The sequence below is a fragment of the Trichomycterus rosablanca genome, chromosome 8, assembly GCF_030014385.1.
Source record: "Trichomycterus rosablanca isolate fTriRos1 chromosome 8, fTriRos1.hap1, whole genome shotgun sequence".
In the NCBI taxonomy this organism is placed as follows: Eukaryota; Metazoa; Chordata; class Actinopteri; order Siluriformes; family Trichomycteridae; genus Trichomycterus; species Trichomycterus rosablanca.
The window spans coordinates 25379820-25400248 of NC_085995.1; the positions used below are offsets into that span (position 1 = coordinate 25379820).

At 40.7% G+C, this 20429-nt stretch overlaps 1 protein-coding gene across 1 annotated transcript in view; it reads right to left on the bottom strand.

Moving 5' to 3' along the window:
• The window catches only part of fat2 (FAT atypical cadherin 2), an 81148-nt gene that overhangs the window by 14648 nt on the left and 46071 nt on the right, over nt 1-20429 (bottom strand). The window contains exons 14-19 of the mRNA XM_063000612.1: nt 19933-20322; nt 8481-8692; nt 6392-6529; nt 5993-6136; nt 2906-3103; nt 952-1741 (exon numbers count right to left, since the gene is read on the bottom strand). Of these exons, the coding sequence (XP_062856682.1) occupies nt 952-1741; nt 2906-3103; nt 5993-6136; nt 6392-6529; nt 8481-8692; nt 19933-20322 (1872 nt within the window). The remainder of the gene's footprint in view (nt 1-951; nt 1742-2905; nt 3104-5992; nt 6137-6391; nt 6530-8480; nt 8693-19932; nt 20323-20429) is intronic.

Sequence of the window (20429 nt, forward strand, 5' to 3'; positions counted from 1 at the left end):
TAAGAGAAATAATAAAAGGAAACTTTGTCATAATTTGTCATCGCATCGCGGGTAGAGTGTATTGTTACATCCCTAGTAGTTAGTGTTATTACCAACAGTCTCTTCTATTATATAAAACTAAAGCACTGAGGAGAGCTGTTACTGACACATGCCCCCTCTGACACGTGTTCAGTAGCCCACTGCATCTTTTTACCCATACAAGGCGTGTTCATATGTGGATCAGCTTTGTGTATGGAGAGCCACACCCTTTCCACATTATCCCTCAACCCTCGATGTGCGGGTGCCATCAATCAGCCAGCATCAGTTATGAGGTACCATCCGGCACCCTGCCCTTGAACAACAGCCTGCCGACGAGTTTGAAATGTCAGCTCTGGTGTGCTAGTGTGTTTTACCGCTGCGCCACCTGAGTGCCCAACCATTCACATTTTAAAGGAAATAATGCTGTGTTATCAAGGTCAAAACAGAAAAGGACCACCGCGATTCATACCAGGCACATATTCTCGATAGAGTTGATGTTGGAAGTCTGGGAAGGCCATACCAAAGACTTAATTTTAGCCTGAATTTGTGGCTTGGCTTCCTTATTCTTTACTAGTCATTATGATTTACCATAGTAATTTTGGTGTCAGTATTAACAGATTTAGTGCAACTGTACCAGTTTAAAACAACATAACATAATAACAGTTTTATAAGGAAATATGTCCAGATCATCAGTTGCAATTCAAGAACTACCGATAAAACAATGATGTCATGAATTACAAACATGAATCAACACTGTCGACAGTCAAAAGAGCTTTAAATCGACAATCAAATTGGCACATTAAAATGAAACTGAATGTTGGCCATTGTATATTTTTGACTCTCCAGATTATGTAATATACAAAAAACACAATAAATGAATATAACGTAACTCAATACACACAAAGTATTAAAACTGTTCTACATTTTGCTTACCATTACAGCTGCAGACGCTCTCCCAGCTGTGTTGTGGAGTGATGAAGCTGGCCCGGGCTGTGCTGTAATGGCTCACTCTCTCCTCACTCATCAACACAGAGCTTTTACAGCCCGGTGGAGAACAGCCATCCCCAGTACATCCATCGTGCTTCACACTAAGCATACTCAGTCCCAGGGTAGCCTTAACATGCTCCAGTGTGGTACTTATGAACTGAGGGTTAAAGGTCCGAGCCGAGCCATGCTGAGCCCTGTGCACTAACAGGACCTGAACCTCCTGGCCTTGATCCTGCTGCAGGCTGGCCACATGAAGCTCCTGCGTAGAAACTCCCAACCTAGTGCTCAGGCTGCGCTGGAGCGTCCGCCAGTGATCAGCCAGAAACTCCTCGGCACTCAGGTTGGCCAGGCGCAGGGTGAAGCCTCTATCTAAATCCCGCTGGGATGCAGCCCACACATCAACCCGAACGCCAGAATGGATGGTAAATTTGCCATCGGATACTGTCACGTTAAGAGAGTACTGGCCTGGATGGAGGGCTTCGGCTACGATTTTTCCATCTGAAGAGTCAATAGAGAAGAGGCCACCGGTTGGGGATTCCAGCTTGTAACTCAGGATGTCTTGGGGGTCTTGGTCAGAGGCATGCAGCTTTCCAATGACCTGTCTGGGGAAGGTCTGCTCAGTCATGGTTATAAATATATCCAGTGGGGTGGCTGTAGGGGGGTACTTGCTTTCCTCAGAGACATTGATTTTAACCACACATATAGAGGAAAGAGGTGGGTGTCCACTGTCAGTGACCTATTGAGATATTCAAACAAAAATAGCCAAGCTATTAAAACCATTGAGTCAATATACACCGATCAGCCATAACATTAAAACCACCTCCTTGTTTCCACACTCACTGTCCATTTTATCAGCTCCACTTACCATCTAGAAGCACTTTGCAGTTCTACAATTACTGGCTGTAGTCCATCTGTTTCTCTACATACTTTTTCATACCCTGTTCTTCAATGGTCAGGACCCCCACAAGACCACCACAGAGCAGGTATTATTTAGGTGCTGGATCATTCTCAGCACTGCAGTGACACTGACATGGTGGTGGTGGGTTAGTGTGTGTTGTGCTGGTATGAGTGGATCAGACACAGCAGCGCTGCTGGAGTTTTTAAATACCATGTCCACTCACTGTCCAGTCTACTAGACACTCATGCCTAGGTGGTCCACCTTGTAGATGTAAAGTCAGAGATGATCACTCATCTATTGCTGCTGTTTGAGTTGGTCATCTTTGAGACCTTCATCAATGGTCACAGGATGCTGCCCATGTGGCACTGTTGGCTGGATGTTTTTGGTTGGTGGACTATTCTCAGTCCAGCAGTGACAGTGAGGTGTTTAAAAACTCCATCAGCGCTGCTGTGTCTGATCCACTCATACCAGCACAACACTACACTAATACACCACCACCATGTCAGTGTCACTGCAGTGCTGAGAATGATCCACCACCTAAATAATACCTACTCTGTAGTGGTCCTGTGGGGGTCCTGACCATTGAAGAACAGCATGAAAGGGGGCTAACAAAGCATGCAGAAAAACAGATGGACTACAGTCAGTAATTGTAAAACTACAAAGTGCTTCTATATGGTATGTGGAGCTGATAAAATGGACAATGAGTGTAGAAACAAGAAGGGGTAGTTTTAATGTTATGGCTGATCGGTGTATACATTAATAGAATACAAAACTTCAGGACATTTAACCCATGAACCAGATCTAATTTAGCATTATTAAAACTGGTACACCCATTTCTACAATCTAAAAAACTGTAATTAATCATCTAGTCACAGTTCAATTAAAAAAAAATTTTAATTCCAAAGCCGTCATGAGATACAGAATGTGTTGCTTGGATATATGTAAACATGTGACCTTAAACATATACAGCACGCTGCAGTTTATCACTTCATAAACCTTTACCTGAATTTTAAGCAGATGCTGAGGCTTTCCTCTCTTTGTGAGTGGAGAGGCGATGGACAGAAGCCCCCCCTGGTCGATGTGAAAGCGTTTGCCTTCATTTCCAGACACAATGTGGTAAGTGAATGGAGGGCCGTTTTGAGGTGTGTCTCTGTCGCTAACCGAAAGCTGCATAATGCTACTCCCGACAGCCTCCCCTTCCTGTCACAGAGCAGAAAATTGGGATTGAAAACAACATGAAAACAAACCATTGTATTTTACTTTTTCATTCCCATACCAGAGCTTCAGTTTTAAATAATAGAAGAGACTGTTGGTAATAACACTACCTACCAGAGCTTCAGTTTTAAATAATAGAAGAGACTGTTGGTAATAACACTAACTACCAGAGCTTCAGTTTTAAATAATAGAAGAGACTGTTGGTAATAACACTAACTACCAGAGCTTCAGTTTTAAATAATAGAAGAGACTGTTGGTAATAACACTAACTACCAGAGCTTCAGTTTTAAATAATAGAAGAGACTGTTGGTAATAACACTAAACTACCAGAGCTTCAGTTTTAAATAATAGAAGAGACTGTTGGTAATAACACTAACTACCATATTTAAAACTGAAGCACTGGTAGTGTTATTACCAACAGTCTCTACTATTATTTAAAACTGAAGCACTGGTAGTGTTATTACCAACAGTCTCTACTATTATTTAAAACTGAAGCACTGGTAGTGTTATTACCAACAGTCTCTACTATTATTTAAAACTGAAGCACTGGTAGTGTTATTACCAACAGTCTCTACTATTATTTAAAACTGAAGCACTGGTAGTGTTATTACCAACAGTCTCTACTATTATTTAAAACTGAAGCACTGGTAGTGTTATTACCAACAGTCTCTACTATTATTTAAAACTGAAGCACTGGTAGTGTTATTACCAACAGTCTCTTCTATTATTTAAAACTGAAGCACTGGTAGTTAGTCTTATTACCAAGAGTAAAACAAGTGAGTGTGGCAGTGATCAATATGTTTAGAGCATTTCATTGTTTTTTTTACATTTTAACTCACATCTGTAAGACCATATTATGATACTGAGAGCCTTGTTGATGAATTAAAGGAAAATCCCACAAGCTGTCAGAACAGTCCTAATGCAGTTTAGCAAGTCTCTACAAGGTCTGGAACACCCCTGTACAGGGCAGAAGTCTAGCACAGGGTACCACACGCTAACCCATTCACTCACTCAGTCACACTCAGCGACAATTTACAATAGCCAACCCTCATATTTCACCAACCCACCTAGCACACCCCATCAGTTTTTGGGATGGTGAGAGTAACCTGACACATGCTGGATTTCTAACAGACAGTGGAGAGTTGACTTAAGAGGTCAAAACATTTAATCACAACATTTTCATACTCTTTAGACCATTATAGAATAACTATGTATTGATTTCCTATAATGATTTCTGCTTCCCAGAAAGCCTCCTGATTTGCTTACTGTAAAGAACAGGCTTTCAGGCCGTGCAGTTGTCATGATGGACACATTATATGCCATGACATGTAGAATAGTTTAGCATTTATTGCTTCTATCATTCAGGCCCCAATTATTAAGCCTCTTTTCATGTATGCAGTTTCTATATTCATTTTGATCCAAACTGGTCCTGATTTAAATTTTTAATAAAAGAAAAAAAATAGCATATGATTTTGCAAATTGCATATTTGTATATGCAAGCACCTGTGCCTGTTTTGTTAATCACTAATTTGTTTATTTGTCATTAGTTTAATCTGAGATCTGTCTAAAAAACTGGTCATTGAAATTGAGTGCTCAGTTGGAGACAGTGGTAGCCTAGTGGGTAAAGCTTTGGGCTATCAATTGGAAGATTGTCAGCCACCATTGGACTGGCCCTTAAGTCTGCCTGTTTTAGGGGTGCTGTACAATGGCTGACCCTGCACTCTGACCCCAGTTTCCAAACAAGCAGATACACAGCACACCAATCAGCAATAACATTAAATCCACCTCCTTGTTTCTACACACACTGTCCATTTTATCGGCTTCACTGACCATATAGAGGCACTTTGTAGTTCTACAGTTACTGATTGTAGTCCATCTGTTTCTCTGCATGCTTTGTTAGCCCCCTTTCATGCTGTTCTTCAATGGTCAGGACTCTCACAGGACCACTGCAGAGTAGGTATTATTTGGGTAGTGGGTCATTTTCAGCACTGCAGTGACACTGACATGGTGGTGGTGTGTTAGTGTGTGTTGTGCTGGTATGAGTGGATAAAAGTGGATGTCACTGCTGGACTGAGAATAGTCCACCAACCAACAATATCCAGCCAACAGCACCCTTTGGGCAGCATCCTGTGACCACTGATGAAGGTCTAGAAGATGACCAACTCAAACAGCAGCAACAGATGAGCGATCGTCTCTGACTTACTAGGTAGGAGCGTCTAATAGAGTGGACAGTGAGTGGACACTGTATTTAAAAACTCCAGCTGTGCTGCTGTGTCTGATCCACTCACACCAGCACAACACACACTAACACACCACCACCATGTCATTGTCACTACAGTGCTGAGAATGATCCACCACCTAAATAATACCTGCTCTGTGCTGGTCCTGGGAGAGTCCTGACTATTGAAGAACAGAGTGAAAGCAGGTACAAAAAAGTATGTAGAGAAACATGGACTACAGTCAGTAATTGTAGAACTTCAAAGTGCTTCTATATGATAAGTGGAGCTGATAAAATGTACAGTGAGTGTAGAAACAAGGAGGTGGTTTTAATGTTATGGCTGATTGGTGTATAAGCCCAAACATGTGACCATCTCAACTGGGTAAAATAATTTAGGTCCTCTGTTGATAGACAAAGTGGGTGGAGGCAAACAGCTGTCAAAAGGTTTTCCAAGTAAGCAAAGCTAGCTCTGTACTTAAAAAAGATTAATGATGCTGCATCCAAGAAGGTTAATAGCAAGGGGTAAATACCACTGTGAAATAAATGCCAAATGAGCAAATCCCTTGATTTATTAAGCATGACTGAACAGGTCCTCAGGCTGCCATCTATTATGTGGGATTGTATTATCTCAGGATGAAGATGGATTTCCCCAATACCTGCAGAACGAGGCTGTGACTGGTCTGAGAGAAGACAGGTGGGTTGTCGTTGACGTCTGACACCGTCAGCGTCACCTGGACAGCCGAAGACAGAGAAGGCTTGCCCTCATCAGCGGCTTGAACAGTTAACGAATAGTGTGTGATCTGAAACAGAAATGTCACCGGGATTAACTCAGCTCGTTTTGAACACTGCACTCACACGGATTCGTGTGAGTATGGTGAATTACATAAGCCACCTTAAGTTGAAAAATGAGCAATCTATTGTCCTATCATGAATCAGACAACTGAAACCACGAGCAGAAGAAAACAAGTCCGAGCCTGTCGGGAGGAGACGCAGTAGGTACACGGCAGTAGGTACTCGCCTCCTGCTTCTCGTACCCGTGGATTAAACGTGCTCACCTCTTCCCTGTCCAACTCAGAGCGCACTTTGATGTGTCCGCTCCGAGGATCGATACTGAACTGCTGTCTCGAGTCGCCACTCACGATGGAGTAGTGGATGAGATTGTTTAGTGGTCCATCAAGGTCGATTGCCGTCACCTGAGAGAGGGTGGAATAGGGAGGAGGGAAGGGCAGTTAGGAATAAAATCCGCTTTTAGCACACATGACCAAAACTTCTATGATAGATTACATTATAGCCTAGTTTACACTGTGTCACATGGCCTATTAATTCCTTGTCAGCAAGGTGGAGCTTGTTTGTCTGCACTCCAATATCGTTACAATGTGGAATCTTATTTATATTTCACTCAGGTCAGGAATGTCACTGGGAGCCACATCTAATCACATTCAGGTACCAAGATCAACTGGACATAAGTACAAAGTACATGTTTCACCATGTGTCATGTTCTTATACTTGGAACCACCAAAGAACCACCAAATCTGGTCTGCAATTAATAAGCTCATGAAACATGTTACACTGTCAATCATGCTTTACAATGTTTTGGGTGTGTAACGATGCGACGATTTTCTAGATTTTCAGGGACCTATTTCTTGTCTGACCGCATGTGATTTAAGCTTGCTTGACATTGAGATGGCGGCAAAGTACTAATATTATTTGCTTTGGTTTCATGATGGCTCATTGGGTAGCACTATCGCCTCACATCGGCACGTACAGGTCCTGGGCTCAATTCCCAGGTGGAGCGGTCCGGGTCCTTTCTGTCTGGAGTTTGCATGATTTCCCCGCGTCTGTGTGGGTTTCCTCCAGGTGTTCGGGTTTCCTCCCACAGTTTGAAGACATGCAGACAGGTTACTTGGAGCTACTAGAAATTGCCCAAAGTGTGAGTGTGTGGGCCCTGTGATATACACCGATCAGCCATAACATTTAAACCACCTCCTTGTTTCTACACTCACTGTGCATTTTATCAGCTTCACTTCTTATATAGGAGCACTTTGTAGTTCTACAATTACTGACTGTAGTCCATCTGTTTCTCTGCATGCTTTGTTAGCCCCCTTTCATGCTGTTCTTCAATGGTCAGGACTCTTCAGAGTAGGAACTACAGAGCAGGTATTATTTGGGTGGTGGGTCATTCTCAGCACTGCAGTGACACTGACATGGTGGTGGTGTGTTAGTGTGTGTTGTGCTGGTATGAGTGGATCAGACACAGCAGCGCTGATGGAGTTTTTAAACACCTCACTGTCACTGCTGGACTGAGAATAGTCCACCAATCAAAAATATCCAGCCAACAGCGCCCCGTAGGTAGCGTCCTGTGACCACTGATGAAGGTCTAGAAGATGACCAACTCAAACCGCAGCAATAGATGAGCGATCGTCTCTGACTTTACATCTACAAGGTGGACCAACTAGGTAGGAGTGTCTAATAGAGTGGACAGTGAGTGGAGACAGTATTTAAAAACTCCAGCAGTGCTGCTGTGTCTGATCCACTCATACCAGCACAACACACACTAACACACCACCACCATGTCAGTGTAACTGCAGTGCTGAGAATGCTCTAGAACCTAAATAATACCTGCTCTATGGGGGTCCTGACCATTGAAGAACAGGGTGAAAGCAGGTTAAAAAAGTATGTAAAGAAATAGATGGACTACAGTCAGTAATTGTAGAACTACAAAGTGCTTCTATATGGTAAGTGGAGCTGATAAAATGGACAGTGAGCGTAGAAACAAGGAGGTGGTTTTAATGTCATGGTTAATTTTATGTATATTTCTATAGATAGTGGAGTAGGTACCACAGAATGTTGCCTTTTATTTAATTACCATATAGTTGGCTGTACTGCCCGTGCTTCACAGAACACAAACAGATTCTGTAAATGTATTCAATAAGTTCATTTCGCATGATAAACGTTAGTGCTGTAGTGAACATTAGGGATTAAGTTGTTCAATGACTGGCTGAGCGTGTTTGGCTGAATGTAACTGTCACTGTGACCAGAGGCGTGGGAAAAGGGCAGGTTGGATCAGAAAGCAGTTTACTTGGCTCTCATTGATAGTGTTATCGTCATGCAGAGAGGACAGTTAAGTGAAAATCTTCATGATACCTGCATCACTGTGGTTCCAGGAGAGATATCTTCACTGATCTCAGCGCTGTAGTCTCCACGGCTAAAGGCGGGCGGGTTGTCGTTGATGTCTGTGATGTTAACTATAACCATGGCGATGTCGGTGAATGAGGGTTTGCCTCGTGCACCCTCCACTGATAGCTGGTACTCGTGACACAGCTCGAAGTCCAGCGCTTCTTTCAACCATAATTCACCTGCAGGAAACACCAAGTATATCAGAGCTTACACACTTTTCTCTGGAGGAAAGAGAAGCGTACATCTGCATCAACATCAAACGCCCAAAATGTAATCATTTTCTATCTTGGATGAACGCCTCTGTGTTATATAGTATGGTCGTTAATGTTCCTACAAAAGTTAACACACCAGAAAAGCAACTAAGCTAAAAGAGCGTAGTTAGCAATTCCCTAGCAATGCCACCCAATTAAAAAAGTGCAAAGCTTGAGAAAGATCTAAGGAAAGAAAGAAATGGGTGATAAACTCAGCTTGAATAACCATGAAAAATATGCAAGATCTGGATATGACTTTTGCAGACTTTGATTTGTTCCCAGGCGAGTCAGCAATAACGTGTACTATTTAAATTAGTCGTAAGTTCGATCTAGAGTTTGATCATTTCTCTGATCAAAGGCGTACAAAACTTGATAATGAACTGGCTACTTCATTTATGGTATCACCAAGCTGTACTGTGCTGTTTGGGTTTTTTGACTCAGCGCCTTGTTTTATTGTTACTTCATTTAACATATTAATATTATATATAATTGAAGGTGTGCGCACTTTATTCGTTAAATGTAGGGATGTAACAAAGCACCACAAGAGGGGTGCACGTGTGCCACGATTCGAATCGGTTATTCATTTAAGATGAATCGATATTCACTTTACACAGCAGAAGGCACTGGCGCTATTCACCTCGCCTGGTTGACGTCGCTACAGGGTTGCCAGGTTCGGAATTTTCCAGTCAAATTTATTTATGTAAGGATACTTTCTTTATTTGTATTATTCATTTATCAGTTGGATGTTTTAAAATTTCATTGCAGCTTTTTTTTTTTCCCTTTTTTCTCCCACTTTAGCGCATCCAATTTCTTGCCCGTCAATCATCCTCTCACTAATGCTGGTCCCTGCTCCTGATTGGGGAGGACAAGGCTGCTCCACACCCCCTCTGACACGTGCACAGCAATCGAACATCTTACCACCTACACTTGACGAGTGCAATGCAGCTCAGCGCTGTGTACATTTACATTACATTTACATTTTAGGCATTTAGCAGACGCTTTTATCCAAAGCGACTTACAATTATGACTGAACGCGATTTTGAGCAGTTGAGGGTTAAGGGCCTTGCTCAGGGGCCCAACAGTGGCAACTTGGCAGTGGTGGCGCTTGAACCGGCAACCTTCTGATTACTAGCGCAGTACCTTAACCACTGAGCTATCACTGCCCGGAGCGCCACACCCTCTAACGCACTCCTTTCCCATCTCCGTGCAGGCGCCACCAACCAGCCAGCAGAGGTCGTAATCGAACTAGTCTGAGAGAGAGTCCCCATCCGGCTTAATCCCGCCCCTTATCTGAACAACAGGCCAATCGTTGTTCATGTGGCCACTCAGCCTCAGCCGGCAAGGCAGAGTCGAGATTCGATACGATGTATTCGAGATCTCAGCTCTGGTGAACAGCATGTGTTTTACCGCTCACCACCTGAGCGGCTCCATTTCAGCTTTTTTTTACACAATAAGCATTATTTGGAATAGTTTGTATCTACCGCAGAAATAAAAGGGCATTCATTATTTAGATAAATAAAAGCTAATCACAAATACAGTTTTTTTTTTCTAAAGAGAAATAATAAAAGGAAACTTTGTCATCATTTGTCTTCAATTTCATTTTGTTTAAAAAAAATTGGGAAAAAATCGTATCGTGAACCCAGAATCGTAAAACATATTGCATCGTGGGTAGAGTGTATCGTTACATCCCTAGTTAAATGATGTATGACAATAAAATTAGGCAGCTACAGAAAAAAAAAAAAATCCACACTATATGGCCAAAAGTATATGGACACCCGTTCCAGTTATCAGCCTCACCCATTGCTAACATGTATATTAAATTAACTCAGTGGGTGGCACTGTCACATTACAACAAGAAGGTCCTGGGTTTGATCTCCAGGTGGGGCGGTCCAGGTTCTTTCTGTGTGGAGTTTGCATGTTCTCCCCATGTCCACGTGGGTTTCCTCAGGGAGCTCCGGTTTCCTCCCACAGGACGATGGAGATACTAAATTGCACCAGGTGTGAATGTGTTTGCCTTGTGATGGACTGGCGACCTTTTACCTGGTGAATTGTACCCACCAGGGCGGCACAGTGACTTAGTGGGTAGCACTGTCACATTACAGCAAGAAGTTCCTGGGTTTGATTTCCAGGTGCAGTGGACCAGGTTCTTTCTGTGTGGAGTTTCCATGTCTGTGTGGGTTTCCTCCGGGTGCTCCGGTTTCCTCCCACAGTCCAAAGACATGCAAGTGAGGTGAATTGGAGATACAAAATTGTCTATGATGGTGTTTGACATTAAACTTGTGATCAACTACTGTTTCTGTCATGAAAGTAACCAAAGTGTGTAAAACATGATGTTAAAACCCTAATAAATAAATCAATTGTACCCAGCACGACCCCAAATTTGTTAAAGCGGCATTAAAAAAAATCAATCAATAAATAAATTATATTCTTTTAATTCATGGAAATACTTTAGGAAAGGCAGTTTTCTGTTCCAACATCACTGTGTGTGTTTGGTGAGAGGAAACTCCAGTGTCATAGACAGATCCTTGACCTCAACACCAATTCAACACCCTCAGGATGAATAGGAACGTTTACTAAAAGTTTGGCCTTCTCATCCAATGTCAGTGCCTTAACTCACGTTGCTTTTTTTATTTAATGGGCACAAATTCCAAGCAACACACTCCAAAATCCTTTCCTCCCTATATTAATGCTCTTGGTTTTGGCTGTATAGTATATCAAAAAAATGGTTGAATGTAGAAATGGAGTCTGAACACAACCTACATTTATTGAACTGATGACTATATGCTGCTCTGTAGACGTACAAACAAAGTTTACCACGTTTTTAGTAATTTTCAGTTTTTAGTAACTTCTACACAAAGCCTCAGACTGAATCATCAAGTAAAAACTGGGTCAGTTTTACAACAGCTTTCTATGGTTGAGTGTTAAAATGTAATGACTTCTCAGAACTTTTCTGTGTTAGGCATACATTTATAAAAAAGGATATATTTAAGTGTAAATGCAAGCCATTAAACTAAACCACACAGACAACACAATTATATATGGTTACAGCCTGTTGTCACGCTTTCTCACATTAGCGCTTATGCTATTGTTAAACTCACACCCACTTCGTGTCAGGCTCCGAGCACAAAACATGAAAGCATGCAGTGGGTATTAGTGAGAAGAACAAAAACCTTTAGTGTAAGATATCATCTCTTTCAACAGGCTTAATCCTAATATGTGCATTTACATGCAAGATGTGGACACCTGTAATAGTCACGTATGTTTTCTTTACATATTCAATTACATTCTGTTATTTTGATGTTACATAAAAGTGAAAGTCAATTAACCTATAAATGATACAGTTGATTTGGCACAGTTTCTGATGCAACCCACCTTATTTTTATCTGGGTTTGGGACTAGCACCAAAAGTGCAATGAGAAGTGCAACCAGTGGACTGGCTGCTCGGCCATCAAACCACCCTAGCTCTCTCTCTCTCCAGCATAGCCAATCATGTTTCTGTAGATGCCTGACCAGTAAATAGCACCGCTGGGATTCAAACCTGAGTCTCTGTGGTAGTGGGTTAGGAATATGTGCTAAGTTCTCCTCTCTGAGTAGGTTTATTGATTATAAGTTACACCTGAATTACAGGGGCATTGGGAGTAATGGCTCTCCTAATTAATACCCCAGTTCGGGAGGGTAGAATATATATATATATATATATATATATATATATATATATATATATATATATATATATATATCAGTGGCGGCTGCTGGTCTTTCAAAGAGGGGAAGCTCATTGTCGGCTTACATCATAAAATTTGTCAATTTATTTACACATAAATTCTGCCCTCCGTTCCTTTTACAAGAAAATGGCCTGAAATGGGTTGCATTTTGTCTTTCGACTTCACTCGCAAAATCCACGATGGGACTGAAGCGCCTAGTGATTAAGTGACTAATGAAGTGTATTGCTTTGGCAATACGAATGTCCCTATTTGTCATGCCAATAAAGCTTCTTTTGAGTTTGAGTTTGAGAAGTGACGGTGTAGCGCTCAAACTAGCTGTCAATCAAAACGGGATTCAGCCTTTCCACTGATCCTCCAATCATCTTGCAGAAGCTCCGCGTCCACACCCGCCTACAGCTACATTCACCCCCAGAGACGCTCAGCGTCCGGGGGCGGGACAAAATCGAGGCATTTATCCAATGACCGGTGAGTTTCGGAGCATAAAAAAAATACCTCAACGCAGTCCCATAGGAATGAAGAGACGCTCAGTTTCTGCGAGCAAATGCATTGACGCTACGGGAATGTATGAGTTAAGTTAAGAAAATCGAGTCGATTTGTGATAAGTAGCTGATTCTGAACGAACTCGTCTTCGAGATGAACGTGTTCTAACGCATTTGTAGTCAATGAAATGTTAACACAACTGTACATATTTGACCATTCAATTTTGGACATTTTAGGGGAAGCTGAGCTTCCCTTGCAGTCTTAGAGAAATCGCCACTGATATATATATATATATATATATAAGGTCGTTAGTTAGCCCACCAGTTGTCACTGTATAATTCACACTCTTGCCATACAGAGAAACAGAGAAACTACCTATCAACTTTAGCACATCGGCAGCTCTTTAGATCCCCAGGTGGGGCAGTCCGGGTCCTCTCTGCGTGGAGTTTGCATGTTCTCCCCGTGTCTGTGTGGGTTTCCTCAGGGAGCACCGGTTTCCTCCCACAGTCCAAAGACATGCAGTCAGGTGATTTGGAGATACTAAACAGTCCATGACTGTGCTTAATATTAAACTTGTGAACTGATGAATCTTGTGTAACGAGTAACTACCTTTGTCATGAATGTGAAACATGACGTTAAAAATAAAATAAAATAAATCAATATTATAATGTTGTCAAAATTTTGGTCCATAGATTAAAAAATGAATGCAATTATAAATATTTTACAATTAAGTTTGCATGGGAACATAAGAAGTCATCAAGCTGTTAGATATAGAAATTTATTAGATATTCTAGATGCAGAATATCCTAAAATATAGGTGTAAATGTAAATTGCAGCCTGCATCCAACTTACATTTATTAAACTCAAATGCTGCTTTTTAAACATACGTTTCTTTTAATATATCAAAGATATATTTATACATTCAACAATGGCTTCATGATTTTTTTCCAGAACGTCACTCACAGTTTGTATACAAGGCTTGTTTTTTCCCACACTTATGGACAATGTCACTCCTACACAAAACCTCAGAGAGAACCATTAAGTGAAAAACCAGGTCAGTGTCACAGCAACTTTCTATGGTTGGGGGTGAAAATGTATCGACCTTTAAGAGCAGATATGTAAGACCTGGAAGCTATTGAAAAAAAATAGTCCACATTTATAAAAAAGACAGATACGTCAAAGCCATAAATTATATAAGTTGTTATCCTTTGTTATAATAAGGTTTATATTAGGGTTTATAGCTATTGTCTGACTTATACCTACTTTCTCCCAGGCTCTGAGCAAAAATTCCATGAGTATTAGCAAAAGAAATGGATAAAACAAAGTAAAACTGTGACATCTACTGGAAAATACCATCTTAACAAGCTTAGGCTAAATATTTGGCTTTGAAATGTACTATTCATTTGAGTTGAAATATGTGGACACATTATGTAATTGTGTTGTTGATACATGTTCTAAATGTAAAAGTCAATTAATGCATAAATGATTCAGTGTCACACCAGTATGACTCATATCATCGATACATGAGTCATTCTATGAAATAGTCCTACATATATAACTATATAATTGAAAAAATAGTGATGAACATTAAATATTTTTAAATTAATTCATGTATTCGTCTTGGGGTTTGTACCTCAAGTTCAAAAGCTGGTTAGTTTTGGATTTAGCTGGTTACTGTTTTTACCTCCTTAACAATGTCAGTTAGGCACACCTTATTTACCACATCTAGCTTACGAGTTCTTTTTTTAACAACATTTATAATGCTCAAAAAAAGTCTTGGTATATTGGTAAATGCTGATGGCAACAGGCCAGAATTTTAACAGGGCGGATTAAACACCTCACCACTGAAGCTCCAGATGGAGCCTCGAACCTGCAATAATTTAAAATGAACCCAACTCGTCCAGGTAGGTTCCATCGTGACAGCCAAAAAGAGCTGCGATGCGAGCTGAATTCCCAGAAAAGACAAAGGGTGTGTTCAAAAACCTAGTGAGCTACCTTGCTGTCTACTGCTTACGTAGGCAGCTGCCTAAGTAGGAGAGGATTCTAATAAGTCATTGACTTATAAGTGAGGTTATTCGGATGCGCTACTTAGACAGCGATTACAGTGATTCCATTAGTTTTTCGCTTACTAAGCTGACACAGTTAGCCTCATGCTATTTAAACCAATGGGATGAAGTGGGACAATGTGCTAGTATTTTAACTAACATCTCCATCCCTGTACTGAAAATGGTAAAATTGACGCGGACAAGCCCGAATTTGCAAATGAATGACATTTGTGCATGTGTATACAAATAGGAAATTAATGATAATTAATTTTGCTTAAAAATAACTCAGTTTGTTGCTCCATATTCGTCCGCCATATTTGTAATTTTTTGTGAGAAAAGTTGTGCCGCATTGAATGCTGGGTTTGCCTTCACCGCTAAGGCAGCATCGGATGCTCCCTTGTTATTCAGTCAGAATATCGTTCAAATTTAAGGTACCTTACTAGACAGCATCTTAGGGCATCTAAGAATTTGAACAGCCTTCTTCTCGGGAGCACACATAAGATGACGTAAAATGCTGTCTATGTAGAGCTCACTAGGTTTTTGAACACACTCAGTGTGCTGGGATCAGGCACCAGCAGAAAACCAGATCAGATTAAACTGTGATGCCGGGTCGAGTTTTCTGTGCCAAAGACAAAAAGAAAACCAGGACCATCCTGACTGTTTTCAGTGAAAGGTGCAAACGCCAAATTATGTCACTGAATAGAGGTGCATCAGGGCCTACAACATGGATGACTTGCATGTGTGAAGGTACCACTGACTCAGAGGTGTATATTAGGATTTTGGAGAGACACAGGGTGTGTTCGAAAAGCTAGGGGGCTGTCTACATAGACAGCATTTTACGTCATCCTGTGCGCGCTCCCGAGAATGAGGCTGTTCGAAATCCTAGATGCCTTAAAATCCTCACTACTGAGGTATTTTATTATTTCAATGTTATTTTGGCTCAAGAACGAGTGAGCATCCGACGCTTCGAATTCATTGCGGGTCGGGTGCTCTTCTCTCACAGAAAAATAAACATGGCTGACGGGGCGGAGAAACGAATGGAGTTATTTTCAAACGTAAATAAAATATTACTGATTTTTAACTTGTATAAACTTGTACTGAGTGTTTTTATTTGCAAGTTCGGGCTTGTCAGGAAATTTAACCGTTATCGGTACATGAAGGAAGATGTTATATTGACGTTAGCATGCTGTGCTACCTCAGTTTATTGGTTTTATTGGCAAGATGCTAAATGCTAAACGCGAAATGCTAAACCCGATGGAATCGCTATCTAAGTAGTGCGTTTGAATAACCTGCCTTATAAGTCATTGACTTATTAGAATCCTCTCTACTAAGGCAGCTGCCTATGTAGACAGTAAGACAGCAAGGCAGCTCCCTAGGTTTTTGAACACACCCACATACTGCCATCAAGGTGACATTTTTCCTGGGAAGTTTACAGGAAATAGAATAGAACACAATTCCATTTATTTGTCATTTATACATGTACAGGTGTACAGTACAATGTAATTCTTCACATATTCCAACTTGTTTGGAAGCTGGGGTCAGAGTGCAGGGTCAGCCATTGTACAGCGCCCCTGGAGCAGAGAGGGTTAAGGGCCTTGCTCAAGAGCCCAGCAGTGGTGGGTAAGCTGTTTAAAAGGCAAAGGTTTAAAAACAAATGTGTTTTTGAGATTCATTCATTCATTTTGTTAAGATAAGACTAATGAAAGACTCATGAATAGTCTAACAGAGAATCAGTTTTATTAATCATATTTAATAGTTAGTTTTGAAGCCCTGTCACACCTAAAACTTGCTATTCCAGTTGTTTTCCAAAGTGGCTGTTGTATGGGCGATTTCTGCCATTGGAGTTCTGCCATGGTGCATTGACCATGACTGTGCTCTTTGCCTATACCCAACGTTCAGGTTTGCCTGCTTCAGAAATGCATTTTATCCTCATGAAATTAATTTGGGAGACCAAATCAGGACCTATATGTTCTCAAGGTTTTGTAAACCTGGTCCCAGTAAACAACAAAAGAAGTAAACAACACAGTTTCTTATTAAGCCTCCTAAATTACTACATTTTTATTGGACAATTTGTAGTTTCGTAAATTCTGACCAGCGTTATTTTCTGTTATTATCTGTTACTGTCTTTAAAGAGTTTTGTATGTTCCCTCAATGTCTCCACGGATTTCCTCTGTGTTTTTCATGGTGAGAACACCATGCAGAATGTCGCCTAGGCTTATTTTAGACACACAATTTCCTTTTCATAAAGCATGTCATTTTTATAAAGAAATCCTGGCAGTAAGCAGGATTTGCTGAACCAGCTATAGAAAAGTGGTGTAGAATAAAGGCTCTTAGAGGGTAAAGATAAGAAAGCAGGTTTGGAGAAAGGGGGATGTAAGAGATGGTAAACAAAGGAGAAGGAACAAATATGAGTCTGTGCTGTTCAAAAGCGTGTTGGTACAGGTTCTCCAGCTCTGCCCTTACTAATCCTCACGAGAAAAGCTTGGCAGACAGAGCAATGTACCTATGAGGGCACATACAGACAAGAGTCTGCACGGCAAATACGCATTTAGCATTCATGCCATTCTTTGGCACAAGGTCACCAATTAAATTTAATTATGCTCACGTCTGTTACATGTATAAAAATACAGAAAACACTTAAATGTGTGTAAACCTGTTAGAATTACCTGGGTTTCAGCTTTAATGAGATGCTTATTAAAATTAGAGAAACACGTTCTGTCTAAACATGTAAGATAAAAGCTGTTGTGTTTTTATTTGTATTTAAACATCTAAACATATTTCTTAGTATTTTACAGTGTAAGCTGAGTTTATACAACTACTACTAACAAGTTAGTAGTTAATGATAACACTTCAACAAATTTGTAGCAATCAAAGTAGCCAAATGTGCCTTTGCTTGTTGCTAGGGTGGTACGAATAAGCCTTCTGTACCTTACTTTTTAATTAAGAACATAGTGTGCATGTTGGGCACCTTACTGTACCGTATTAGGGCAGTTGTAGCCTAGTCGTTAAGGTACTAGACTAGCAATCAAAAGGTCGCTGGTTTAAGCCCCACCACTGCCAGGTTGTCACTGTTGGGCTCTTGAGCAAAGCCCTTAACCCTCAATTGCTTAGCCTGTATACTGTCACAGTACTGTAAGTCACTTTGGATGAAAAAGCGTGTGCTAAATGCGGTAAATGTAAATATAAATATGTTCCAGGTATAGAAAACACTGTATTGCCTAAAATGACATGTACATACTTTTCAAGGTAAGCACTGTCACAGGTATAAATGAATCAAAAAAGGGAACTGAAGGTACCACCTTAATAACAAGCAAAAGTACGTTTTACTACCTCCATTTTTACAGTGCAGGAATGTTCCTGTGTTTGATAATCTGACTTGCACAATGGTGACAGTGATAGTGGTGAAATTTGCTTCCAACAGTACGGCTGAATGCAAGGCTGGGGGCAAAATCACTCAAATAGGAGCAAAATAGATTTAAACCACCTTGTTCCTGTGTGTTTTTGAAAATGTAAGCATTCTAAAAGATGAAACAGAAATGTCTAGGAAAAGCCATTAAGGGGGCCTGGAATAAGATTGAGAGCAAACACTATTTTCTGCTGACCATGCTCTGTGTTTCTAGGTATAAGTAGGTCACACAGACATGGTGCTTTTAGTATTTTTATATTTTAAGGTATGCACTGCCTTTGTCCACTAGTGTTGCATTCCATTCCAGATCATCCCCTTCTGATTAAACCATTTTAAAAATAATTCTTTTGTTTGTTTGTTTGAATATGAATGAATAAATATAGACTTTAGGAAGTTTCAGGGATTTCTAAAGGTCTTTAGTTATTACTCTTATCTCTGTTCAAATGCATGCTGTGCTCTTAGTGTGATCTTTGCAGGACAGAAATTCCTAATTGTCTTGAATTACCCCCTAAATCAGTGGTCCCCGACCACCGGGCCGCAGACCAGTACCGGTCCGTGGGCCATTTAGAACAGAAAGAATAAATAATTAGAGACCACTACTTTTTTATGGGTGTTATTGTCTCCAATCACCCCTAGGTGGGAGCAGCGTCTCGTTGCAGCGATAAAAGCTCATTTGTGAGTAAAACAGTTATTCTGTTTTAAATCCCCCCCGCCCCTGCCAATTTGTAAAATTATATCTTATATAAAACCGGTCCGTGGTGCAAAAACGGTTGGGGACCGCTGCCTTAAATGGTTTGCTCAATCATTTGGTTGAGCTTACTTTGAGTCTAAATACTTGGGGATATCTTGTTTGGGTCATATCTACTCCTTGGTTGACGTGTGTTTATCTGAAAAATATTGGTAGATGGTTTCAAGAAAACAGCATTTCTAACCTATATGTCAACTTAAAGCTAGAAGCTGAAAAATCCATAAAAGCTGCATCATTTTGTGATCATCTCAACGTTTGGTAGAGGCTCATAAGAAATACTGTGTGCACTAGTAAAAAATATGAATAGTTTGTTGTTGGTATAGTCCCAAGAAACTAAGAAATGCAAAGAAATAATTTTTTAAACATTATTTTCTTGGTGAGACCATTAAATAGTTAAGGTCATTGTATTGCCTTGGTAAAGTTTAAGGCCCTTAGAACTACTTTTGCAGCCCTTAGGGTCTTTATTAGAGGTAAGAGCATGTCTACAATCTTTTACTCTTTGATAAGTTTCTACCATAGAGTTCACAAACTTTTTTGAAGCTGCACAGTGACCGGTGAATCAAGAAATGTGTTTAACAAGGCCAAAACAATTATAATTTTAAGTGTTATTAGTTTAGTTTAGGCAGAATAAGGCAGAACATCATATGCAATTACTGCAGAAATCCAGGTAATTCAAACAGGTTCACAAACTTTTTCTCTCACTCTTCTGTTCTTCAGCTCATATGGATGAAAGCCAAACGTTTATGAAATATAATCTGTCTCACCTGTCTCTGAATTAATCTGGAATCTCCTGTCCTCATTGCCCGAGATGATGGAGTATCGGACAGGCTCACTTCCAGTACCGTCTCTGGTGAGGGCAGACACGCTGAGCACCTCTGTCCCAACAGCGGTGGACTCTGGGATGCTGACCGTGTATTCCGAGCTCAAGAATACAGGCTTGTATTCACTTAGGTCGACCACTTGCACTGTGACCCTGGCTGTGGAGTGGAGGTGGCGAGGAAGACCTCGATCTGTAGCTTTAACAGTCAGATTAAAGACAGACTGAGCCTTGTCCTCCAGAGATCGCTCCAGTCGCAGCACTCCTGAAATCTCATCCAGAGAAAAGAACTCGCTGCTTAAGCTGTGCAGTGAGTACCTCACCTCCGAGTTGATACCTAGCAGAAAGAGAGGGTAGAATGCAAAATAGCATTATTATTTTTTTTATTTCTTCATTAATTTTGAGCAATTGCTTTGGCATGAATAGAGGCTACTTGCAAACACT